Source organism: Panthera onca, chromosome B4 (assembly GCF_046562875.1).
Source record: "Panthera onca isolate mPanOnc1 chromosome B4, mPanOnc1 haplotype 2, whole genome shotgun sequence".
NCBI classification, from domain to species: Eukaryota; Metazoa; Chordata; class Mammalia; order Carnivora; family Felidae; genus Panthera; species Panthera onca.
In genome coordinates, this window is record NC_138345.1 from 134,065,563 (window position 1) to 134,091,164 (window position 25,602).

General features: G+C 52.0%; 1 protein-coding gene across 6 annotated transcripts; it reads left to right on the forward strand.

Annotated features, from left to right (window-relative positions):
• On the forward strand, positions 1-23,385 carry TEF (TEF transcription factor, PAR bZIP family member). 6 transcript variants are annotated; one of them, XM_060656244.3, is made up of 5 exons: positions 9,841-9,936; positions 10,369-10,516; positions 13,420-13,737; positions 18,278-18,498; positions 19,714-23,385. In XM_060656244.3, the coding sequence occupies exons 3-5, from the start codon at positions 13,476-13,478 to the stop codon at positions 19,927-19,929; spliced, it is 699 nt and encodes a 232-aa protein (XP_060512227.1). In that variant the 5' UTR covers positions 9,841-9,936; positions 10,369-10,516; positions 13,420-13,475; the 3' UTR covers positions 19,930-23,385. The 6 variants fall into 6 exon arrangements, with proteins under 6 accessions (XP_060512224.1, XP_060512226.1, XP_060512223.1 ...); XM_060656241.3 differs by lacking the exons at positions 9,841-9,936; positions 10,369-10,516 and adding an exon at positions 1-259 and having other exon boundaries at positions 13,405-13,737; XM_060656243.3 differs by lacking the exons at positions 9,841-9,936; positions 10,369-10,516 and adding an exon at positions 4-259.
• Positions 23,386-25,602: the final 2,217 nt, after the last annotated feature.

The window sequence follows — 25,602 nt, forward strand, 5'->3', positions numbered from 1 at the left end:
GCCGAGCTGGGGGCGGACGGGTGGGCCGGGGCCCCTACTGCCCATTGGCTGCCTCGGGCTCCCGCCCCGCCCGCCTCCAGAGCCTGCGGCTCCCGGGCCAGCTCCTGTCTCTCTAGCTGCTTCTGAACTCCCGGAGCAAGCACCTCCTGCCGGGCCATGTCGAGCTGTGACCGGATTGGAGTGGCCCCTGCCATGGACATGCCTGAGGTCCTCAAGTCCCTGCTGGAGCACTCTCTGCCTTGGCCAGAGAAGAGGACAGGTAGGAACAGAGGTGGCCTGCGTTGGCTGGCTGCCCATGTGCCCGAGGGGTGGGGGCAGTCACAGGCACCAGTGGCAGGACAGGCGTCTCAGGGAGGGTCCTCGGTAGGGGTCTGCCCTTGGCCCCTTCCCCGGGCAGGCGGAGGGCTGGGTGCAGAGAGGGACACAGTGGGGGGGGGAGCGCCACTGCAACCCGGGGGCTGCCTCCGAGGCCTGCTAGCTTTGGGAAGCCACGGCCAGTGTGTGGCCGCTGACAGGTGCTGTGCTCACGTGGGACGAGGGCAGGACCGGAGCGCCCTGCCCAGAGAATGCACTGAATGCTGACTGCTTATCTGGTTCCTTTCCTCTGCACGTTGGGATGGCAGCGGGCTGGCAGAGACTGTAGATGTGGGCAGCCTCCTGTGTCTGGAGAAGAGGCTTTCCTCCTTTCGCCTGCTTCAGCTCCCGCTCACTGGAGGGCTGAACCCCTGGATGGGATGGAAGCCGTTATGTAACAGGACCACAGGCTCACAGCCCCGGTTCCTAGGATACACAGGCAAACACGGGGCCAGGGAGCCAGCAGAGAGGGCGTGGACCGAGGGGCAGCGCCAGCAGCCAGCGCCAGGTGTCTCCTGAGTTCTGCCTGAGACACCGAAGCCCACGGCTAGATTTGGGGGCCAGGGTGCTCGGAGTGTGCCCTCCTGATACATCTCTCTCCAAATCTCTTCTAAGGTGTCCGGGGCTCACACCCAGGTCCTCGGTGCTCAAAATCCACATGTGCCTTTAAAGGAGCCCAGCAGTCCTCTGCTGCCGGTGTCTGACTTAGGAGCCCCGGGTGTCCCCTCAGGGGACCTTTCTTAGGCTCTCCCTCATCCTGCTGTGCTGGCGCCAGATCTGTCTCACCACCAGAGCCCTGGTTGTCCCCACAGGACTTCCTTACAAAGGACTCTTAGCTATTCCCAAACTCTGGAGCCTGAAGACAGAAACCACAGCCCCTGCCCTCTTTCTCACCCCACTGGGGAGTGAGGAGACACTGCCCAAGGCGGGGAAGGTGGCTCCCAGAGGTCAGGGCACGGTCCCTGTGGGCTCTCTCACAGAGCTCTGGGCCCAGGCCCCTCAGACCACCCCCCGGTGGTTTTGAACGCTGAGGCAGTCGGGGCCACCCCCAGAGGTGGGTATCATAGAAGGAGTTGGCTCAGGCCCCCAGCTGTTAACCAGGAGCGGCCCATCTTCCCTGGAAACCCTCAACTCAGCCTGGGCGATAAAGCTGCAGCTGACTTTTTCTTGACATCTCTGAAGGGCCGTGTGGGTGGATGAAGCTAGAAGTCCTTGCAAAAGCTAGATGTAGGTCCAGGCACCCAAGGAAGGTAGGGTGTCCCCGGATGGCCCAGTGCACGCACAGGGAGCACCTGGGCGACCAGCAGCCCTGCAGGGACAGCTGTCAGCTGGGCAGGGAAGGGTTCTCGGGGCAACTCAGGACCAGGATGACAAGGCTTTAGAAATATGACAGCAGCTGCTGGCCGCTGGCTTCCAGCTGGTCCCTAGAGCTAACGCTGGAAAGTCCCCATTGCTTTCTGTGGATGGGCAAAATCGGGGTCTGGCACTGAGGGGGCTTGCCCAAGTTCTCAGGCCGAGCTTTTCCAAGAACTGGCGAGTTCTGGCTGAAAATCAGTTTGGCTGGTACGGCTGCGTTGGTCCAAGGGTCATGGACCAGATTCTCATGCCACCTCCTATCATGTCCCTCTCCTCGTCTTTGATAAAAATGAATGTACCTACCTGAAAACCAATATTCCCTGGTGAAAAGAATACACGTGCCACACAGAATGAGAATCTCCAGCAGTCATGCAGTGAGTACTTTATAAGTTTTCTTCCCCTGTGTCCCCTGACACTGGCATCTGCGCTCAGTGGGAGAACAAAAGGGTCGGCTAGTCGCCCCAGAGCGCGGCCGGTCCTCGGGATTGCTCACCCTTTGCTTTGGTGTGAAAGGGGTGGTTTCTCCGTGGGGGACGGCGGCCTGTTTACAAACCGCCCCCCCTTCCTCCAGCCCAGTGACCGCTTCGGCACACATTTAGGTCACATGCAGAGCATATCTTGCTCCAGCGTGAGGGAATTTTAGAGGCAAGCCGTGCACGGTGTGAAAAAACCCAGGTGTGCTCTCACGAGACCCTCCTCTCCCTGCAGCCGTGTTCTAGTATAAAGATGCTCCCTAGCACCCAACCTCGGGGCCCCTCTCCCTCTTGCTGCCCTGGGCCTCCCACCCCAGCCTGCGCTGACCTTCACCTCTTTCCTGTCCCTGGTCGAGCAGACTTTCTCCAGCACAGCTAACCAGGCTGGAGACTCCCATGGCTTCAGGTTCTAGTGGCCACCTGGTGGACCCTCACTCTGGCCGCCAGGGTGACTGACTTTCCTGAGGGCAGACAAATCCATAGCCAGCCAAAGAGGGGGTCTGTACCCTAAGCCCTGACTCAGTTTCTTCTCTGTCTCTGGTCCCCGATCCCTAAGGATTATTCTTGCTTCCGCTCCTGCTCTTTCTCCTGAGGCTCCTCTTCCAAGAGGTAATTCTGTTCCCGCACAGTCTATCTCTCACTTTCTTCTCCAGCTTCTGGAAAGACCCCGGTTCCCTCAACCACACTTAGGTCTTTACACCCTATCCTTACCTCAACGCACGGGGCCTCAGCTACGCTCAGAGGCTGGCCCCCCATATTTCTACCACCTTTGGTCCCTCGGGCCTCCTTTTCAGGGAGATAAGTAGCATGAAAACACACCCAAGGTCGAACAAGTCCCTCGCTTTGAGCCGGGCAGACAGGGTACCTGCCTCAGGGAGCTTTTGACTAGAATTGTTTTTTAATGTTTATTTATTTTTGAGAGAGAGAGAGAGCATGAGCAGGGGAGGGGCAGAAAGAGAGAGACGCAGAATCTGAAGCAGGTTCCAGGCTCCGAGTGGTCAGCACCGAGCCTGACTCAGGGCTTGAACTCATGAACTGTGAGATCATGACCTGAGGGGAAGTCGGCCGCTCAACTGACGGAGCCACCCAGGCACCCCTTGACTAGAATTACTTGTGGGCCACCCAGCAGGGGAGCCTGGACATGTCCCCCCTTCCCCCCCTCCCCCCCAGTCTGTAAAAGGGCAAAAAGAACACCTGCTTCCCAGGTATGTTGCCAGGATTAGAGGAGTTGTCCTATGTGGAAGCCTTTGCCCACTGTGAAGTGCCACAGTTTTCTCTGCGAAAGACAAAGAGCAGCTGAGCCTGGTAGTCTGCTCCTTCCACCAACATCACATTTGTAATCTGACCCTCATTCCCTGCTTTCCACCCTCCTTCCCATGGATATTCTCCTTGAAAGAACTGGATGTTGCAAGTTTGTGGGAGCACACACACACACACACACACACACACACACACGGGGCTGTTTCCTTGGAAACACGAGCTGAGGCTCCCAGGGCATGGTGCCATCGTCTGCACCTAACGGTGCCAGCTGTGCTGGCCAGAGAAAGGGCTGAACAATAGGCTGGATCCTAGGGGGACTTGCTAGGGCAAAGGCAGGGGTGCACAGGAAGGGCCTGGGCGTCCTCCCCTTGGAGGACTGAGTTAAGCGGCCCAAGAGGTAGGCTCAATGCAGCCTGGGCTGTCCTGAGTTTGGCCTCAGTAAAAGTCCATGTGGTTGCCTCCACTCCCAGCCTGGCGGAACCAGAGAAAAACTGGGAAATCGGGAAGTTTGCTTTCAGGGAAAAGGAGGGGAGCTGGTCTTCTCTGCACTGGGCTTGTTACCTCCTTTAATCTTCACTGCCGCTTTTAAATGAGGAAGTGCACTGGCCGGTGTGTGGGCCAGCCTCTCTTCTTCCCTCCTACCACAGGGACCCAGAGCCTTCTTTTCTGTATGTTCCCCACCATCACCGGGCAGAGGAATGTGATAAACTCATCCTCATCCGGTTCCAGAAACTATCAGTTAGTGTCCAGGAGTGCCCCTTCCAGGTGGCTCTGCATCTTTATGAGCTTGGCCCAAGGCTAGGTTGCCAAGGGAATGAATCCTGATTTTAAAAGCGCTGTTTCCCGAGTGTGAGCTTTCACATCCCCAAGCGTGAAGTGGCTTTGCAAGGGGGTATGATTGTCCATTCCACAACGAGGAACGCTCAGGAAAGGGAAGGCCGCATGCTTGTCAGGAGTTCCAACCCAGCTCTGCCTGCTCCCAGGCTCCTCCCCTCCCACGGGATTCCCCAGGGTCTCTTCAATCATCCAATCAGATGTCTTGACTGCTTATTGAGCGTTTGCTAGCTTGTGGCACAGGGGCGAATGAGGCAGACACTGCCCCCTCGCCTGCGTTTGCATTCCAGTGGGGAGAGGCAGACCATCAGCCAGGAGGGGAGGGTCGCGGCCAGCCTCCCCGAGGGAAGGGGGTGACACTGGAGCTGAGGCCTGGAGAGTGAGGAAGAGTGAGCAACCCCAAGAACTTTCAGGCTGAGAGAACAGCACCTGCAAAAGCCCTTTCCTAGGGGAGGAAAGACACGTGTCTGGGGAGTAAAAGGCCACCATGGTGGCCGAAGGTGAGCATGGGGGAGAGAAGGAAGAGGTTAGGTTGGAGAGACCCCCAGGGGGCAGAGCCTGCAGGGCCCTGAAAATCATAAAGAAGAGTGAAGCTGTTACCGCCCTGCCTGAAGGTCGCCGCCCACCCCCACTTTTCTTGGGGAAGTGGCAAGTGGGGACGAATGAGGTATTCCCAGAACAACCCGAAATGCGATTACGCTGAGTTAACTTCAATGGAGCGCTTGCTCTGTGCCAAGTGCTGCTCTCCGCAGCATGCCTGCATTGTCTCCTTTTGACATTCAGGCACAGAGAGGTTAAGTAATTTGCCTAAGGTCACACAAGAAGTAGTCAAAGCAGGAACCGGACCCAGACGGTCTGGTTCTAGAGCCCACACCCTACCACTGTGCCGTCAACACAGCTTTCACTGGAGACACCGTGGCTGTCGGGCGGTGGCTGTTGAGACGTGGCACAGGCTGGATGGAGGTGATGGCTTGTCTGGAAATGGCCCTCTCAGGGCAGCTCTCCATCTGTAATCCGAACCCTGGGAGTGGACAAGATGCAAGCCAAACAGGAAACTCGCATTGAAGAGATGGGCAAGAGTTAGTGAAGAGCCTCCACCCACCACTTCTCCCCTAGAACACGCTGAGACCAAGGTACACACCACAGCCCAGAACTATGCAGCCACAGGTATGTGGGTCGTTGGCCAGGCTTGCGCTGGGGGATTTGCCACAAGGATGGCTCCTGTTCGTTATTCCGGGTTCCACTGTGAATCAACACGACGACTGTTCCTTAACGTTAATAACATTCCAAATGTATATGACTTGGCTCTGAAAGATTTTGTTAACCTTCCTACCAGCAGCACTGCCAACAAAGCCAGCCAACAGCTATTTATCTACTACCTTGAACCAGTTTTGTGCCCCCCTGCGTTGGGTGTTGGCAAAGCACACAGATAACCGGGCTTTGTTGGAGCTCTGGGGAAGCCTTCTCATTGTCCTGCTCGCACACGCACCACGCTCACGTCACATCTCAGTAGGCCAGAAGATGAGGTCTGTCCTACCAGATGCTGAGCATGTGGCCAAATAGATCATCGTGGGGTATCTGGCCAAAGGCTCCCTTGCTGGAGTTCTAGCTCCTCTGAACTTCAAGCTTAAATAATAATACTCCAAGTCTACACAATGGCTTAATGAAAGGTACTTGTTCTGTATATGCTCAGTTAAGTTTTGAACTGGGGTTGGTTAGCAGGTTTCCGGAACACTAGGGAGAATTTAAAGCCAGCCTCGCTATGGAAAACGGTCATTTCACATCCGCGTCTCTGCTGTAGTTTGACTCTAGAACCCAGCCTCCCCAAAATAATTCTGCTCCTGACCCAACAGCACCTGAATGAAGGGGAAGGGTGGAGGCCCACCCACTCCATGCCATACACTGTTCAGGTGGGCACCTGAGAGCGCTTGTCACACATTATCCTCATAACCGCTCTGTGACGTAGGCAAACCCATCTGTTTCCAAGAGAAAAAATCACCGAGACTTAGGCAGGAGAAGCCACTTGCCCAAGGCCAGGTGGCTAGTCAGCGGGCTGAGGGGAGACCCAACCAGGCCTGCCTTCAAGCCCACAAATTCACTGCCGCCCCCTGGACCACGCTTCCCTCGAGACGTCACTGAATTCCAACCCTGTCACTAAAGAACACTGAGGTACCGCTTCATACCTTTAGAGTCTTAGCCATGTAATGACATGTTCTTTTTATGGAGATTTTCTTCTTCGTAGGGCTCCCAGACACTGTGGAAATCAGCTAATTACTCCTCACAACACCTATCCCTCCTCTAGGAGCAGGGGTGAGGCCACGATGTTGTTCCCACTTTACTGATAGGAGACGGGGGTAGACGGGGGGCTACCGGCCAGCTGGAGAAGGGAAGCCCCAATGGAATGGCTCCCGCCCCACCTCCAGGGAGGTGCTGTTGAAGCTGCCGGTCCACAATGTAGCTAACCTCCTAGTTTACAAGCAAGCACGAGAGAGAACACGTTTGTAGTGTTCCCACAGTGTTTGTGACACACCATTTAGCCTGCAGTTATCCAGGAGGAAAAAAAAAAACCCTTTCTAGGGAGTGCCAGGACACGAAAAGAGAATGGAATCAAAACTGAGTTGTAAAGCCCTAACCTGCTTGTCTCGCTCACCAGTGTCGTTGGCCTGTTAGGTTGGTCGCTCCAGGCTGGGTGGTAAGTGGAGTTGGCATTATGCCCTCTGGATAACTGTAGCTTACAAAGATATCTAAATCTTTACTCCTTCTTACTACACCCCACCCTTGTTATAAGCAAATGTTAAAACTTTCCACTGTTAAATGATCACAAATCCAAACATTTTTTTCCCCTTCAGTGATGTCATATTAGCCATGAAAATATACATTTAACTCTAAAGCAGCAAGTCTCTCCATGGTCAATCTAGACATTTTTTTTTTTTTTTTACTGTTTATTTATTTTTGAGAGAGAGAGAGAAAGAGCGCGGGAGCAGGGGAAGGGCAGAGAGAGAGGGAGACAGAGGCTCCGAAGCGGGTTCTGTGCTGACAGCAGAGAGCCCAATGCGGGGTTCAAACTCCCGAATCGTGAGATCCTGACCTGGGCCGAAGTTGGCTGCTTAAACGACTGAGCCACCCAGGCGCCCCAAAGTAGCCATTAAAAAGAAAAAAAAATCATGTCTATTTCCTTGGGCTACCCTTTGAAATGTGTTTCTAAAAACCTCTAGGTCAGTTTCTCCTAAAGATATCCTTATTTTTAAGGATTTTATTTGTAACTAATCTATACACCCAACCTGGAGTTTACAATCCTGACGTTAAGAGTCCCACGCTCCACCAACTGAGCCAGCTGGGTGCCCCCTAAAGATTCCTTTGCTCGGCCACACTCAGAACTCTCACGAACAAGTCTGCAACACAACAGGTTTTCTGTGCACAATTTTGGTATTTCTACTAAACAGAGAATCACATGGGCATACATCAAGCAGTAGAGATGTATCCAAGAGTTTTAGTAAAATTACGAAAAATACCATTTGTTGCAGGGTTACAGTTGTGCTAGTGCATTGGCTTATGGAAACCCCACAACGTAGATCCTGTCCTATCTCCATTTGATATATTAGGAAAGGAGGCCTGGCGAGGTGAAGCCATTGGCTGGAGGTATGAGCCAGAAAGTGACCGAAGTCTAATGAGCATGGCAGTCAGAACTTGAATTTGGAGTCAAATTCCATCACCCTGTCCCAACCATCCCCCAGAGGCCCTTCAAACCTCCTGCTTTCCAGGCCTGCTCAGGGGCCCAACTTCTCTCCTCCTCAACTCCCAGCAAAATTCTGATTGCATCAGCTTGACAGCTTTCAGCTAGCTGAGTGTTGCACCTACACCCAGCCCCAAGGACTGCAAGCCGCCATTCCCCAGCCTGACTACTGGAAGGCCCAGGCTCACTGGTGAGAAACGGGATACACGGGCCAAAGCGCCCCCTCCCCACCCACTCCTACCCGGCTCTGGGAGTTTAGACACGGAGAGTGTAGTACTGTTTGGGCGCAAAGCAGAGCATCATTTATGCTTTCATGAGATACAAAGTTCCTGGGCGCTGTGTAGGAGCAGCTTCCTCTACCGTCTCCACACTTTGTGGACCCTCTCACATATTACATTTGTACGTGTTTCCGGAAGAAGTCCCGGGGAGTTTTTGTGTCTTTTTAAGGGGGAAAAAAAAGGAGGTTCTCCCACAAAGCGTGTAATCGGTACCCTGTGCAAAAGAATATTGTTTTGCTTCGCTTTTCCCCAGGAAAAGGAAGGAAAGGTCCTGCACAGGAACAGAATTTCAGAGCTGTATAGGATTTTACAGATTAGCCCAACCCCTGAATTGTATGGATGAGGAAACAGGCTCTGAGTGAAGCCACGAGACTTTCCCAAGGTCATAAGCTAGTAAGTGGGAGGGCGGAAGCGTGTACCCGGGCCCCGGCTCGGCTCGGGGCCGGCCCTTTCTCTCCACCCGCGGGCCTCAAGAATGCTCCCTCCACGCTAGTGTTTATCTGGCCGCCACACCCGCACCAGAAACCCGGATCAGCGGGGAACCTGACACCTCCCCCGCCCCAACCCCCCCAGCAGCGGCCAAGCTAGCTCTGGCCAACCGTACGGGCAGGGCAGGTCGCCGTCTGCGGCCCTGCCCTCAGCCAACCTCTGGGTCGCGGGGGAGGAGCGGTGCCACCGCGCTGGTTTTGCGTTCTTATCCCACGACCCTGGGCAGAGTCCCCGGAACAAAAAGGCCCGGCCCTCCCCTCCGGGCCGCAGCCCCGCACGTGCTGCGCCTCGTGCAACGCCCCGGACCCCGCCCCCGCCCTCCATTGGCTGCTCGGTGCCTTCCTCTTCTTTCCCCTCCCCCCACTAGGCTAGGGCTGCGGCTCCACGTGACCCGCGGGGGGACGGCCGCGCGGCCCGAGCGGGCGAGTTGATAGGCTCCCTCGGCCGGCCTGGCCACTCCCAGCCCAGCCTCTCTTCAGGGGCGCGTCGGGAAGGTGGCGAGATTGCGATGAGAGTGAAGGGGAAACGGTTACGGTGGTCTGGGAGGAGAGCGGGGGTTATGAAGAGGGAGGCGATGGTGAAACCACTGGTAGAGGGTAAGGGGCTGCGGCGGAAGAGGGCCCGTGACACCGACTCCGGCAGGCGCCAATCAGGTGACACGGGCGGACGGGGCGGGGCCTCCGGCGTTACTCCTCACCTGGCCCCACACGTGCCTCGCTTACCCCGGCGGCCTAACCAATCACGGCCCAGAAGGCTGCGCCTGCCCTCCTCACAGGGTGGACCAATCCAAAGCTGCGATCCGGGGATGCTGGCCTGGCCTCATGAATAATTAATGTGCCAGAGCCAGTCTGCAGGCGGGGTAGGGATGGAGGGAGGTGGGGGTACCGCTGGGCGCCTGCGCAGTAGCTGCCCGTGTCGGCAGCTGCGGCGGGTCGCACGGCTCCGGCCCATCTCGGGGGGCGGGCGGGGGAGGCGAGGCGCGCGAGCAGAGCGCGGGGCACGATGTCGGACGCGGGCGGTGGAAAGAAGCCGCCTGTGGAGCCGCAGGCGGGGCCGGGCCCGGGACCGGGGCGCACCACTGGAGAAAGGGGCCTGCCGGGCTCCTTCCCACTGGTCCTGAAGAAGCTGATGGAGAACCCCCCGCGAGAGGCGCGCCTCGGTGAGGGGAGGGGGTCCGCGCGCGCCTGGGGGCGGGGTTTCCGCAGGGGCGGGGCCCTGTGAGGGCGGGACCGGGAGGTCGGAGGTCAGGTCCTAGCTGTCCTGCGGAGGGGCCTGCAGGGCGAGGCAAGGGGGTTGGGAAGAGAAGGTCGGGGTGAGTCGAGAGAGGCTAGGGCAGATGGGGGTTGGCGGGGAAGGGGCAGGAGGGAGAGGGTGGGGTGGGGGTCACGGTGAGGAGGTTCATTCGGGCAGCTTCACGGCGCGCGACGTGGAAGGGTTACTGAGAAGGCTGATGGGGGTCGTAGCAGCCACTTAAAGGACGCTCCAGGGCGTCCCTGAGGATGTCTGCACCAGAATCAGTTGGGATGCTAGTTTACAATGCTGGTTCCGGGGCCCCACCCATCGCCCACCCAATCTGTGGCTGTTGGGACAGGAATCTGCATTTGAAGGAGCACCCCACCTCTGTGATTCCAAAGTCCACTAAAGTTTGAGAAGCGCCAATTGTCTTTGTCTATGGACTTCCCCGATCCTGGGAGCAGGACCTTACTTCGTCCCTGCGTGTGCCTATCCCCGGCTACTAGGTACACACGGGAGATTTTCTGCTGCTGAGGTGGGGGAGGGGTGTCAGGAGAGGGGATGCGAGGCGCTCTCCCAGGGGGAGAATGGGGCCAGGCAGGAGGCAGGTAGAGGGACGAGGGTCAGAATGAGGCCATTGTGGCCCTTCACCTGGTTGTTTGGGGCTGAGTCTAGACTTCGGGGCCACTATAGCAGGGCTGGGCTTCTTCTGGTTTCCTAGGCCACAAAGGTCCCTGGGGCCTGTGTGGAAAGCAGGTTTGGCCCTGTTTTTTGGCCTGAGAACATGAGGTTCAAGGCACAGAAGGAGTGCCACCTATTGTGAGGTTTTAGGGGCACTGAGGTCTGCTTTCTGTCGGAGATCTTTGCATTTCTAAGAACCATCAGTGTAGTTCAAGGATTTGGGAAGGAAAATAAGCCCTCTGTGAATGACCTGTCTTGAGTTTATTTTCTTCTTAAAAATGCCATTTCTCTTGTTTTTCTGGGTGTGTTCTGAGGCTCCCATCTCTATGGCTGTCATTGTTGGGTTATAAATAGATTCAGCACATCAGGTAAGGCCAGGCTCCCCCCTCCTGCTTTGGAACCTCATATGCACAGACCCTTTTCTTTGTTTTGAAGGCACTGCATTATCCCGGATGTGAGGATGAGACAGGCTACTGGAACAGGTGTACACATCTCTCAGGTTCTTATTCAAGATTGCCAAGTAACAATCATCCATAACAATAATTCTGCCTTACATTTGTATAGTGCTTACAAAGCACTTGGACATAATCTTACTTAGTCTTCCATACTAGTCCTATAAGGTATTATCCCCACTTCCCAGATGAGGAAAGCTGAGGCTCAGAAGTGAGGATGTTTCCTCAAGGTCACCTAGCTAGGCCTTACAGCTCGCAGTCTGGCCTGGTGCTTTTTACTGTATCACTGGCAATCAGTGATGTCAATCCCTGTGTCCTGAGTGATGGGCCTAGTTCTTTATCATCTCTTATAATTAAAAGTCCATCTTATAAAAACACTGATTAAAAATATTCTTGGGGCTCCTGGCTGGCTCAGTCAGTGGAGCATGCAGCTCTTGATAGTGGGGTCCTGAGTTCAAGCCTCACGTTGGGCACAGAGCTTACTTAACAATAAATTTAAAAATAAATAAACTTAAAAAGTAAAACCTGAAAAACGTATCTATTCTTAATTGCTTAGGCCAGGTAAAACCTCGAATTTATTGTTACTTGTCCTTCAGTGTAGCTGTTTTTCTACCTCTTTCCTTTTCCTACCTCCTTTGATCCCCATGATCCCCCCCCAGCACTGGTCACAGTTACTTCTGAACAGAATGTAGAGTCAGGATTTCAGAGGAGGAGAACAGGGAGGCCATCTGGCCCACCCAGCCCACCAAAGCTTGGCTTTCTTACTTCCCATTTGGTTTTAAACCAAAGCTTGGTACAGAAGGCAGTTGCAACAATTCAAGTTAGAAGCCATGACCAAATTCGGTTTGTTAAAACCTCCACCTTTTTAACACACTGGGTGTGTCCATTTTTATTGGACCAACAGGCTGCTTTTTGACTGACTGTGGCCTAGGAGTCCATGCATGACTGCTTTATTTCCAACATAATCATGTTTGATTTCTCTTTTTCACTTCAGAATCCAGAGTTCAAAGTTGTCTCCCTCAATTTGAAAGCCCATTATGAACTTGTCATGATTTTATCTCCTACTTCCCTGATTAGCCTCCCTGTCACTTTGATTTCCTTCTAACCTTGTCACATTTCTTTCATCTTTTTTTCTTAATTTGCCCTTTCTTGGATATCTACGTGCATAACTTTTGGGCTGAGACAATTGGGTGGGATCCGGTCTCCACTAATTGATTAGCTTTGTTTTGAATGGAAACAAGCTTTTCTTCTTCAGCTCCAGCCTCTCCTTCTTCCCAGAAAACCTGCCTTCAGTCTTCTCTGCTTATTCAGGGATAGAGGTCTCTTGAAACGGTTGCTCTGAAAAAGGTCCTGAAAAGACAGCTCCAGGCTCTCTCTATCCAATAAACCTAAAGGGAGGCAGGCAGTTCGCAAACCCAGCATTTTTCATTCAGTATGCTCATTTTCCCTCCGCTTGCTCCTGTAGTGGCCCTTGAGGTCTAGAAACGAGTCAGACATAGTTCTTGCCCTCAATGAGCTCACAGTAACAGCAGATGCCTGCTGTGTGCCGGGAGCCCTACAGGACACATATCTCTAGGGGCGCCTGGCTGTCTCAGTCGATGGAGCATGCAACTCTTGATCTTGGGGTTGTAAGTTCAAGCCCTACATTAGGTGGAGAGACTACTTAAAAACCCAAAACCTTAAAAAAAAAAAAAAAAAGTTACCTCTAGTCTTCACCAAAGAGTCTGCTTTATCCTTACAGTGGAGTCCACTGAGGCCAGGAGAGGTTCAGTAACATGGCTAAGATCACACATCATAGCAAGTGGGTGGCAGAGCTGGGATTCAAGCCCTATTCTGGGTTGCTGTGGAGAAGAATAGCTGGAGGGGACAGGACAGGAGAACACAAAAGTTCTTGGCCTGAAGAATCGTAAAATATCCTTTCCTAAAATATCACTAAGATACCAGAAACTCCATTTTTTTCCCCTGAAACCTGTCCCCTGCAGATGCCAGTCCCACAGCCTATTCTGAATTAAACCTGGGGCCACATCAGGCCCTGGAACTTGTGAACATTCTGGCAAGCCCAAGCATGGATGAGGTCATGCAGCCATCTCTAAAGGAGGCCAGTGGGCCTGGGTCAAACAACAGGTTATAACTAGAAGGCAGAGGGGGCTCTTGAAATTGATGGGATGGATCAGGGCTCTGAGAGAGATGAGTCAGCCCAGGGAGGCCCACTGCTTGCCTCCTGGGATTGAGTTACCCTCTTGTGTGGTGTCTCATCACAGATTCTGTGTCTGCAGATAAAGAAAAAGGGAAGGAAAAGCTGGAGGAAGATGAGGCTGCAGCAGCCAGCACCATGGCCGTCTCAGCCTCCCTCATGCCGCCCATCTGGGACAAGACCATTCCGTACGATGGCGAGTCTTTCCACCTGGAGTACATGGACCTGGATGAGTTCCTGCTGGAGAACGGCATCCCCGCCAGCCCCACCCACCTGGCCCAGAACCTGCTGCTGCCCGTGGCCGAGCTAGAAGGGAAGGAGTCAGCCAGCTCTTCCACAGCATCCCCACCGTCCTCCTCCACTGCTGTCTTTCAGCCTTCTGAAACCGCGTCCAGCACAGGTTGGTGCCTGGCCACCTGTCCCAGCCCAAGAAGCCCAGTTCCCACTGAGGGCTGCTCGAGTCCACACACCCAGGGAGGCCCTTCTCTCGGAGCAGGTCCTAGGGGGCTTGCCGCGCGGAGAAATCCTCTGCTCCCCACCCTTCAGCGCAGTCCGCTAAGGCTGGGGATAAAAATAGAAGTTCCTCAGCGCAGTTGCTGCCTTTCTGTTGGTTGGTGTGCTGCAGATGGTTAGGACAGTGGAGTGAGCCCTTCCAGTCTGAGCCTTACAAGACAGAGACCCCATCCTGCATCTCCTCAGCACTGCTCTTTACCTCTGCGTGCACTTGGCCACAGCTTATTGGGAAGCTCGGGCAGGAGTAATAATAGTAGTAGTTGTAACACTGGTAATAACAGCAACAACAAGAACACCAACGAGATCAACAACAACAACATCAGCTAACATTTATTTACCACTTACTCTGTACCAGGCATTAACACATAATCCTCACAAGAACCTTAAGAGATTGATACTCTAAAACCTGTGATTTTAGGTGAGGAAACCAAGAAGTTAACTAACTTGCCCAAGGTCACACAGTTGGCAGGCAGTGGAGGCAAATACTTAAAGCCAGGATGCCTGACTCCATAGCCACGTACTGCTTAGGCACTGGCACAAGGAAGGCATTCCTGCTGCCAGGACAGACATCACCTTCAGGACTCCTCCTTTATCCTCTTGTCCTTTTTCTGTTTTACCTCTGGGGATGGGTGGGTTGGTGGGTTGCTTGGTTGGTTGGTTTTCATGATGCTTGGACATGAACCCTTCACAAGAGACATGGTCCCTGCCCCAGGGAGCCCTACAAAGGCATACAGACCAGTGGATCCCGGGAAGGATCCCAGGAGCCAGTATGGAACCCAGGGGACCCACACCCAAGGAAGTCTCATGCTCTATATTTATTTACTTTATTTTTTTACTTTTTATCACGGAAAAATTTTCAAATACAAAAGAGACTACTATAATGAACCTTCATGTAACCATCATTTGGCTTTCATAATTCTTAACTCATAATCAGTCTTGTTTTCTATAGCCTCTTCCATTCTCTCACCTGATGATTTAAAGTCAGATCCTGGATACTATATCATTTCACCTGTAAATATTTCAATATGTATGTAAAATGTAAGGGTTCTTTCAAAAAACGTAACAAAAATACCCGTTTTCCATATAAAATTGACCATAAATCCATCAGCATTCAAATTTCCAAAAAGTTGTCTCATAAATGTTACTGTTTTGCAGTTTGTCTGAATCAGGATCCAAACAAGACCCACACATTTCATTTAGTTATGTCTCTAATCTCCTGTAATCTACAGGGTCCCCTCTCCTTTTTTTCTTTGCAATTTATTTGTTGAAGAAAGTCAATCATTGGTCCTGTAGAGTTTTACACGTGCTAGATTTCTCTGACTGTATCCCCGTAGTGCCATTTAACATGTTCCTCTGCCCCTTGTTTTTCTCCTGTAAAATTAGATCTAGAGGCTTCAGCTGATTGCAGCTGAATTCTTGCTTGAAGGCAGCTCATTTTGTGCTCCTCAGGTTATCCTGGAAGGCTGGGTCCGTGGGTGGGGAGGGGGCAGATCTGTAAATGAGCCCACATTTTATACCGTAGGCAATCTAGGTAGCGAAGCATTTGCCTTTGTTTTGTTTTTAAGTTATCCTTCTTAACGAAATACGGCATACAGAAGTGCCCATATCACAGCTCGGTGGATCTTCACGAAGCCAACCCACCCACGTAATTACCACACAGATCAGGTTATAGAGCACTGTTGGTATCCAGGAAATGTCTTGTGGCCCCATTCAGTCATTACTACCCAGAGATAATCACTGTCCTTATTTCCATCACCAAAGATGCATGGAATTGTGTATATCATACATGGAATTGTACATTAATTGAATATATGTGTATATTATATGTTACGTTTGTTTTTACCTGTTATAAGTCAATTATGTTTATATTCTGGCATTTATAGGTGCTTATAGCTAGCTTGATAATACACATACAAATTATGTGGGCATCAAAATCTTTTTTTTTTTTTTTAAGTTTTATTTATTTTGAGAGAGAGCATGAGCAGGGGAGGGGAAGAGAGAGGGAGAAAGAGAATCCCAAGTAGGCTCCGCGCTGTCAGCACGTAGCCCAAGGCAGGGCTCAAACTCACCAACCGTGAGATCGTGACCTGATTCGAAATCAGGAGTCGGATGCTTTACCGACTGAGCCACCCAGACACCTCAGAGTTTTGGTTTTTTTTTAATTTTATCTATTATTTTTTGAGAGAGAGGATCCCAAATAGGCTCCATGCTGTCAGCATGGCATCCAGCATGGGAATCAAACTCACAAACCCTGAGATCATGACCTGAGCCAAAATCAAGAGTCTGACACTTGACCAACTAAGTCACCCAGGTGCCCCCAGAATCTCTTTACACTAACAAAATATATTTACGAAACATGCTTATGGAATAGCTCTGTGGCAGAAGAAAACCACAATACAGGTAAAGTAAGATTGATATTGAAGAATTGTACACGTGGTAGAAATGAAAGTAGCATTTCCTCTTCTAATTTTTCAGTTCCTTCTGTTAAAAGACATCAGTGGTATGTGTGCTCTGTCTCGCTGCTTTTCTCAGATTTGTGAGAATCGTGCCTATGGCAGTTTGTTCATTTTCGTTGCTTGGATGATATTCCCGTCGTATGATCACACCACAGCTTATCCATTTTGAGGCTGATGGACATTGGAGGTGTTCCTAGTTTTAGGTTATGCGTGGCACTGCCGTGAACATTTATGTGTGTGTCTTTTGGTAAATACATCTGTGCATCTCTGTGGGGCATTTACCCAGGAGTGGTATGGCTGGGTCATCAGATATGTATACTTTCAGCTTTTGTAGATCCCTCCAAATAGTGTACAAAGTGGTTGTAGCCATGTCTGCTCCTCCCAGCAGGGAGTGGGAGTTCTAGTTGTTAGTCTTTGGCACCTTGGCTCTTTGTTTTACAGGTGTAGAATTTGAGGGCTGCGCTATTCCCATAGTTACCACATTGGTCCCTGGTCATTTCACTCTCCTGATTACAATTCTTTGTAATTAACTTCCTCTAATAGGATCCAGTGAGTTTACGTACATGATCTGGTGAAAACCTATCATGTCACACCTCCACTCAGAACCCTCCAGTGGCTTCTCCCATCTCAGGACAAAAGTCAGAATCACTGGCACTATTGACATTTGGACCAGATAATTTTTGTTGTTGTTGGGGGAGGGGGAGGGGGAGGGACTGTCCTGTGCATTATAGATGTTTAGCAGCATCCTTGGCTTCTACCCACTGGATGCCAGTAGAACACCCCCCCCCCCCTTCTTTTATGTGGACAGAATCGTCCCTGTTGAAAACCACTGCTTTATTGGGATTAAAAGCCCTATATTTTATGTTTTGGACCAATCGTGTCAGTCTGTCCTCTCACCCTTTTGCTTCAGCCACATTGGCTTCCCTTCTGTTTCTTGAACATACCAGTGCTTGCCTGCGCACATCCTGGTACACTTGATGTTCATTCTTTCTGAAATGTTCTCCTCCCAAATAGCCACATGGCATCCAACACTTTTATAGATATTTTTAATTTATCTTGTGTAATGTCAGCCTTCCCCCGCTAGAATAACATTCCACGAAGGCAAGGATTTTTACTTGTTTTGTTCACTGGTTTGTCTTTGCAAGGACGGTACCTGGCATATGGTAGATATTTAACAAATACCTACTGACTGAATATTTTGTGTATTCCTATCAGTAGCACTGAATGAGCAAGCCAAAGATACAGTTTTTTTGTATATAACTTATTTCTAATAATACACAACTTTTGAATTCTGAAAGTGCCTTTAATCCAATGTCCACTCTAAAATGGTAGCCAGAAAGGGCAGAGAACAGGATTCAGAGTCAGCTAGACCTGGACCCAAATTGTAGTTGGGTCACCTACCCTCTGTGTGACCCTGGGAAAACCAGGTTGTTTCTCTGAACCTCAGTTTCTTCATCTGTAAGATAAGGTTAACACCTGTCTCCCTTTCAGAGTTGTCCAAAGACTAAATGAGCACAGTGACTGATATGTCTCAAGGGACTCAAAAATGGAAGCCATTTCATTGTTCAGTCTGTGTCCTTAGCTCATAGTAGTTCACAGAGAAATTCAGCTGTTTCTCATTATTTGAGAACTTGAAACCACAGGAAGTAAAGGGGGTATAATGATTTAATGTTTTGCTTAACATTTCTGGGGGGAAAAACACAATCGGAAAATCCTGTCTTTTTTGAGAACCTCTGTTTCCTTTTGAGCATTTTGTTCCTAAAGGAAAGAATTCTTTCCATATTTGTGTTGTTGAATTGAATCACTTATGCCAGTCTGGCTTGGGGGTTGATGCTGCTGTGGTTTTTCTTCACTCCAAGTGGCAGTGGCTGGTGCAACCTTGAGATTCAGGCAGGTGTCTGGGTGTGTGACATGAGTGAGTCTTTCTGTCCAGCGGGCTGCTTTGGGAACCCCTGCCTCTGTGTCTTTCAGAATCCTCCCTGGAAAAGGAGAGGGAGACACCCAGTCCCATTGACCCCAGCTGTGTGGAGGTGGATGTGAACTTCAATCCTGACCCAGCTGACCTGGTCCTCTCCAGTGTCCCCGGTGGGGAGCTCTTCAACCCTCGGAAGCACAAGTTTGCAGAGGAGGACCTGAAGCCCCAGCCCATGATCAAAAAGGCCAAGAAGGTCTTTGTCCCCGATGAGCAGAAGGTAACCTGATATTTGTTATAAATGAAGGTACAGTGTTGGTTCAGGAGCCCAGGGGCTGTGTTTCTTCCCATTTGATTTGATGTGGAGGACCCTCTCTCCTCGCAGATACTATTTAGAAAGGCATGAGTTCAGAGCATAGAGTCATATCCTGCAGCAGTTGGTGGAAAGAAAGGGAGTCAGGTAGCATTTGGCCCAGTGCGACTCCCTGTACCTTCTGTCTTTTCTTACCGGCCACCACTGTGTTGATGTTCCCACTTCCCTGGCTTTAGCCCAGCCTTCGGGCAAGAGCTCACCAGGCCACAGGAACGGGGGTTGAACGAGCCCTTGCTTTGAAGGACAAAAGATAGTTGTATGTTGCCATCCCCAGGGAGGAGCAAGCAGCTTTCAAGCTGATGCTTTTGTAGGAACTCAGAGAGGGGGAGAGAGAGGAGGATTTTGTAGTCTTTCCATCCTTTTTTATGAAAAACTCAAAGGAACGTATTTCATCCAAGGTTTGGAATCAGGCAGACCTAGGTTCAAACCCTACTTTGCCACCTAAGCCTGACTGAGTCTCAGAGTTCCATCTGTAAAATGGGAATAACCATACCTGCCTCTCAGGTTTCTGAGGCTTTAATAATAATGACAATGAAAATGGTAAACATTTGTATATGTTTACCTTCTATGTTATGTAAACCTTACTATAAGCCAGGGACTATTGTAAGCACCTTGTACGTGTTAACTCATTTAATCCTCAAACAACTCAGTGAGGTAGTTACTGTTCTTATCCCCCATTGTAAAGATGAAGGACAGGAGACATTGAGAGGTTAAGGAACTCAAACAGTTCCAGCACTGATAAGAGGCAGAGCCAAGATTTAAACTCAGGGGACCAGATGCAGGGATGCAGGCCCTTAGCCATAACCAAAATGTGCAAGGCAAGTGCGCATACAGCCAGTGCCTTACGTTGAAGTAGCACAGAGCAGGCTACCAGTGAACCCCCTTCCCTCCACCACATATCCTACCCAAGGACTTCTGTTTGTTATTCCACCCTCCTGGGGAAAGGTTAGGGCCCCTCCATGTCCTTGACACATGCAACTCCTTCCCTGGGGTCCCAGCTTTCGTCTGGCCGCACCAGGTGTGTTTTATGAGGAGCATGGAGTGTGGGGTGCGGCAGGAGGGGAAAGGTTGGGTTCCCTCCTGGGGAAAGAGGAGAGACCCACAGAGAACACTTTCCCACAGGATGAAAAGTACTGGACGAGACGCAAGAAGAACAATGTAGCAGCCAAACGGTCCCGGGATGCCCGGCGCCTGAAGGAGAACCAGATCACCATCCGGGCAGCCTTCCTGGAGAAGGAGAACACAGCGCTGCGGACGGAGGTGGCTGAGCTGCGCAAGGAAGTGGGCAAGTGCAAGACCATCGTGTCCAAGTATGAGACCAAGTACGGGCCCTTGTAACCCGTGCCCCTGCTTGGGCAGCACTGCCTGCACCTCAGACCTCTGCCTGGGGGCTCCCTGAAACCCCACACACGCGTGGAGACTTATGACTCGTCACGGTCGAATGGTGGCACACCTGCTCCAGGAGCGTTCACGTTCAAGCTTCATTATCACACGGCCAGCGCACGTGGCGACTTCTCTGGGGGGCCAGCCTCCTCACCAGTGGGGATGCGAGAGAATCTACGTAGACGGGTGAATCAGCCTTAGTTTCTGTTCTTGGATGTCCCAGTTGAATCGGAAGGGGACCTCTGGGGTACAGATCTCCTTTCACAGGGCGCTCAGGCTTCCCTGACTCTCCCTCAGTCTCCGGCCTAGGCCATCGAGCCTTTCTCCACAGAATGAGTCGTGACCCTTGTCGCCCGATGTCTTCTCAGGTAGCGGGGCGCATTTCCAGGTGGGGTGTGTCTGTCATCCACCTCACCCTCCCCAGAAAGTCGTTGAGAGAAGCATCCGTTCCCATCCCCCTCAGAGGTAGAAAGACACAGCAGCTCCTCCATAGTGTCCACATGGGTGCCAGGCCACAGGAGCAGGGTCTCTGCACAACGGGATGGGGTGTGGGTCTGGGGCCTGCAGCACAAGTGCACCCAGCTATTCTTAGCTCCCACACCCCTTTTGTCCTGTGGCTCTGAGGCCTGGAAGCCAGGGAGGAGGCCCTGGTGATGGTCTCTCTCCACTTGCCATCTGCTTTGGAGGAGGGACTCCCTGGGCGGCTGGTCTTCGAGTCTTGACCACAGTGCAGAGGGAGGCCTTCTCATTTCCTCTTCTCCAGGTCGGTCACTCATGGAGGCCACCTGAAACTTCTTTGTCCCACTACACTGGGCCTCTGGGCCTGCTGTTTCTTTTCACCCAGTGATCACGCTCAGATCTTGGATTTAAAAGGAAAACCCCCCTCGCCTAGGAAGCTTAACTTCCTGGAGCCAGGATGCACCTTCCGCATGGTGTTTAGAAAACCGGCCTCCATAGCCCCTTACACTGTGGGCGGAGAGCTGGGGCATGTTTCTCAAGAAGTTCCTGTTTTTTCTTGCTCTGCTCTCCAGTATGGGCCAGGCCAGAGTCCACTTTCCCTAAAAACAGAAGAGGGCTTCCCAGTTCTTGCTTCAGGACCCCTCCCCCGTGCTAGCTGCCCGGAGTGTCAGCCAGCAGGACCTGGTGAGGGATCACCAGGAGCACAGCTCAGCTCTTACACGGAATAGCAGCCTCTTGGGCCGTGCAGTTGGGCTAGGGTCCCTTCTGTCTGCATCCCAGGAGACACGGGCCGCCCACACAGGCCTGGCTGTGGTGTGGAGGGGAGGGGTCTTCGCAGCTGTGGCTCTGCTACCTCACAGCTGCTCCTTTCTCTTGTGTCGGCGGACCCAAGTCGTCCTTTTTCTGTACCTGGAAGATTGAGGAAAGCCGTGGAACCCTCTGCTCACTGTGGTCAGCAGGGGTACCTGGAGATGGGTGTATTTATTTGCTCAGGGCGGGCAGCCTGTGGTAAAGAGGGGTTAGAGGTGAGAGGCGCACTTTGTCGTGCTTAACCACTGGCTTTATTTAAAGTGGTGGCTCCGAGTCTAGGCCCTGACCCTAAAAGACTTTTCATAACAGATGTTAAGACTGGGGGAAACCATGCACTGGCCATGGGCCACACCCCAGGAGAATGCCACGGCCCTCTGGGGACCTGCACACCTGCCCTTCCAGGGTACTTGACAAGGGTCCCCGAGGCCAAGGGAGGCCGCCCCCTCCCTCTTGATTTTTACTTTGTGGTTCTATAAAAACCGTGTTCACTTTCACTGTATTGTAACCACAACAGGGCCGTTGCATCCGGCATGTCCGTGTCCTGCCCCGGGCAGCTCGCCCGCCCGGGCACTCTCTCTCTGGTCTGGCTACCCACCAAGAGGGCAGTTCTCACTTTGTAATTGGTAGAAGAGCCTCCAGCTTAAAAGCTCTTCATTTTCTTTGGCCAGAAAGTATATGGCTCGTGTTTGTTTTGTTTTGTTTTGTATTTTTAAGGATGGACATTTAATCTCCGGATGGTGTCCATGTTCCGACCCCAGCGGGTGGAATGATGGCCTGGTGTCTCTCCTCTTTGTCTCACCTTCTGCCTGTTCATTGCCCTCCCTTTCTTCCCCGCCAGGCAGTGGGTGTCTGGTTCCTTCCCAAAGTGCTTACTTGGAAAGAGTGTGGCTGCTGACCTCTTTTAGAAGAGCTCCTTTGAGTTGGGAGCCTGGCAGGGACAAGAAGGGGAGGTCCACAGAGGTTGACATTTTGAGGAAGAGGAGTGCTCAGGTAAAGCATGTATCCTTCCCAGGCCTAAAAATCGGGTGCTTGGAGCAGGAGAGGCCTGCCGCCTGCTCAGTATCCCGTCAGGAATTGAGAGTCTCCTTGACTCTCTCCTGGACCCTTTCCGTCTTGGGGCTGACAGCCAAAGAGTGAGGCTCCTGTGCTCAGACCTTTGACGTCTTTTAAGAAGCACTGGAGGCTAGGGAAGCCAGCTAAACGGCTTTCCATGGGTCTATGATAGCTTGGGGAGCGCATGCCTTCCTAAGCTCCCTGTCTTCAGCTTCATGGCAGCCTCATTGCAACCTCAGAACAGACAAACCAAGAATGAGCTAGAATGTTGAAAGAATATACATATAATAAATGTATATCTAGATATAGAAATATATATATATAGATAGATATATATATATATTTAGAGAGAGAGCTTTCATGATGGCTAGCACCTTGTGGAGGACCTGGGTAACTCGTACCCTTGGCCAAAGGAAGAGGTTTGCCCGTGTGGGTCCTGAGGTTGGGGAGGGCACTTGGCAGTGACCCTGAACTCTGGGTAAGCGTTGCCCTGTGAAGGGGGCTGCTGTGGCCCCAGGCAGGCAGCTCATACAGTCCTCTAGCCTGAGGCGGGGTAGCAGGCCTGGGAACCGGCAGGGGAGAGCCCCTTCGTGCCGGGCAGCTCTCCATCCAGGCCCCTGGGGGCTCTGCTCCAGGTGACACAAAGGGCCAAGAACCCCTGGTTTTCGTGGCAGAGCCCCACCCCAGAGCTCCTTTGACATCTGTTAATTAAGTGCAATAAATTTTTCTAGAAAATGGCAAAGATGACTTCCAGGTGGATATTGCTATCATATGGTGTTGGGGATGCCAGAACACCACTTGGTTTTATTTTTCTAAGTGCATGTGACAGAGTGTGTGGGGCTCTGCACCCTCCCCTGGGAGCTGGCATTCCAGCGGGCCCCTCGCCCCTTTACCTTTGGTGGGGGAAGGAGGCAAGGAGAAAACCCCTTCTTCCCAGTTGGAGAGGGCAGAAGCAGACTGTAGCCCATTGGCCTTATGTGCGTGTGTGCGTGCGAATGTGTCAGTGCTGGTGGGCCGGAGTGATGTGGCAGGGAGGGAAGCCGGGAATGTATCCTTTTCCAAACAAAATTAAATATTTTGAGATGAGAATTGTGGGGCTGTCTCTTCTGTCCTCCTCCCTTCCCATGTTTCCTCTGGGTGCATTTCAGCCTAGGAACCTGAGGGACGTCCAGGCACCCATGTGTCACCAGCTGGGTACTCTTGGCCAGGTCACCCAACCATGCTGTGCCTCAGTTTCCTCATCTGTCAGATGGGAGCAATTCTGCCTGCTTACCTCACAGTTCATTGAGGAACAACAAATACCAGATGAGAAGCAGTTTGAACAAGTAAAAGTGCCGTACACATACTAGAAAGACAGGGAACTGCTCAGGAAGACTGCTCAGGGAGCAGTGGGCGGCAGCTCGGTAAAAAGGAAAAAAGCACACAGACTGAGAGTTGGGTCCTGATGGTGGGATTCTGGGGGGTTTCCTTTTCTCCTCTTGCTGAATATTCTGTCTGTGGCCATCAGACCATCACAATTAAAAGGTAAGTTTATAGGGGCATCTGGGTGGCTCAGTTGGTTAAGTGTCCGACTTGTGATCTCAACTCAGGTCATGATCCTAGGGTCAGGGTCACTGAGCACTGTGCTCCGTGCTGGGTGTGAAGTATACTTAGAAAAGAAAGAAAAAGTAAACACAAGGGTGCAGCCACTTGGGACCCTTGTTGTCACTACTGATTTGCTCAGCATTGGTGTCCCCAGGTCCACATCCCCTGCTCAGGGCTGGCCTGGGGTCCCTGGGGGCCTTCATCGGGGGTGGGGACGGGATAGGGTGCACCATCCGACTCAGAGCCTGCTGCAACTTCCCATCCTCCTCCTGCATCTCCGCCCTGTCCTCGCCCTTCTCCCTCGGCCCCCTCTGTGCGCAGAGCCGGTGGCGCCTGCTTCCCCCAGGAGGCCTGCAGCTGCCTGTTTAAAACCAAGACTGTTCTGCCCTCTGCCTCCCCGTGCTGCATGGTAGAAGTGCTGAGGGTCGCTGTGTCTTGAGGGACCAGGAACCAGCCCTATTTTGTTTCTGAGGGGGAAAAGTCTGCATTTAGTTTGGAGACGGCAAGGTGGACTTTTAAAAATGGCCATTTTACAAATAGAAAAGCAAAGTGATATGCCCCAAATAATAGCAGTGGAGCTGAAATTCAAACCCAGAGTGGGTTTCAAATTTTCAAGTTCAAATTCCCTGAACAGTAAAGGGAGGCAGACTGTTGTTGGCCCTGGGGTCAGGGCAGTACCATATATCCTGTCTTTTAACCAACTGCACCTGTGGGTCTTCCTGCCTCCGCACAGCTTACAAAGGCCTTACAGCCCAGCCTCCTGCTCATGCCAGCTCCCAATATCTTGAGTATCTTCAAGTATCTTCTTTTAAACATTTTTTTAAATGTTTATTTATTTTTGAGAGAGACAGAGTGTGAGCCAGGGGAGGGGCAGAGAGAGAGGGAGACACAGAATCCAAAGCAGGCTCCAGGCTCTGAGCTATCAGCACAGAGCCCGACGCGGGGCTCGAACTCATGAACTGTGAGATCATGACCTGAGCTGAAGTTGGACACTCAACCAACTGAGCCACCCAGGTGCCCCACTTCTAGTAACTTCTATAGCCTCAGCCAGGGCTTGGTGTTTTGAGATACTATCTTGTCTGAACTTCACTGGGGGTGGGAGGAATGTTCAGCCCATTGTACAGAAGGGGAAGCCAAAATTTAGAGAAACTTCATCCAACAAATATCTATTAAGTGTCTATTCTGTGTCAGCTCCGCCTCCTGCCCTCACAGTCTGCTAGGAAAGACAAACATTCCACAGACGAAAATAGGGAATGATGGATTGTACTAAGTGATGTGGCTGTAAAGACTGGGAACTACGAGAGAGACCAGTCCTACTGGAAGGGGTCAGGGAAGACCTGTCTGCAGGCAGCATTTAAGCTGAGACCAGAAGGGTGAATGGATGTGACTTGCCCTTAAGACTCACAAGTTGGGCACAGCTGAGTCCTGTGGGTGGCTTCTGACCTCTGTCCGTATGCCTGTTTCCTGGGCAGACACGGCCGTCCTGCTGTCTAGAGGGGTGAGGCACAAAGAGACCAGTTAGGGGAAGACCCAAGGTGAGTGGAACCTTGACGCTCCCACCCTCTTGTCATTGAGGTTGGGAATGGGACACCAAGAAGCCTGGGAAAGCAGATGTAACTTAAACCGAAGCTCGGGCCCAGCGGCAGAATCCTCAGGCAAAGGCATTGTGTTGGCCTTTCCCCACCGCCTGAGCCACCTCGGGGTCTTCAGAGGGCTGCTACA

What these genes read in the sequence shown, in the direction of transcription:
- TEF (XM_060656238.3), top strand. Translation starts at nt 9,780, where the DNA reads ATGTCGGACGCGGGCGGTGGAAAGAAGCCGCCTGTGGAGCCGCAGGCG. An exon ending in CCCGCGAGAGGCGCGCCTCG is followed by an intron (nt 9,937 to 13,404) that starts GTGAGGGGAGGG and finishes GTCTCATCACAG; the next exon opens with ATTCTGTGTCTGCAGATAAA. An exon ending in TTGTCCCCGATGAGCAGAAG is followed by an intron (nt 18,499 to 19,713) that starts GTAACCTGATAT and finishes ACTTTCCCACAG; the next exon opens with GATGAAAAGTACTGGACGAG.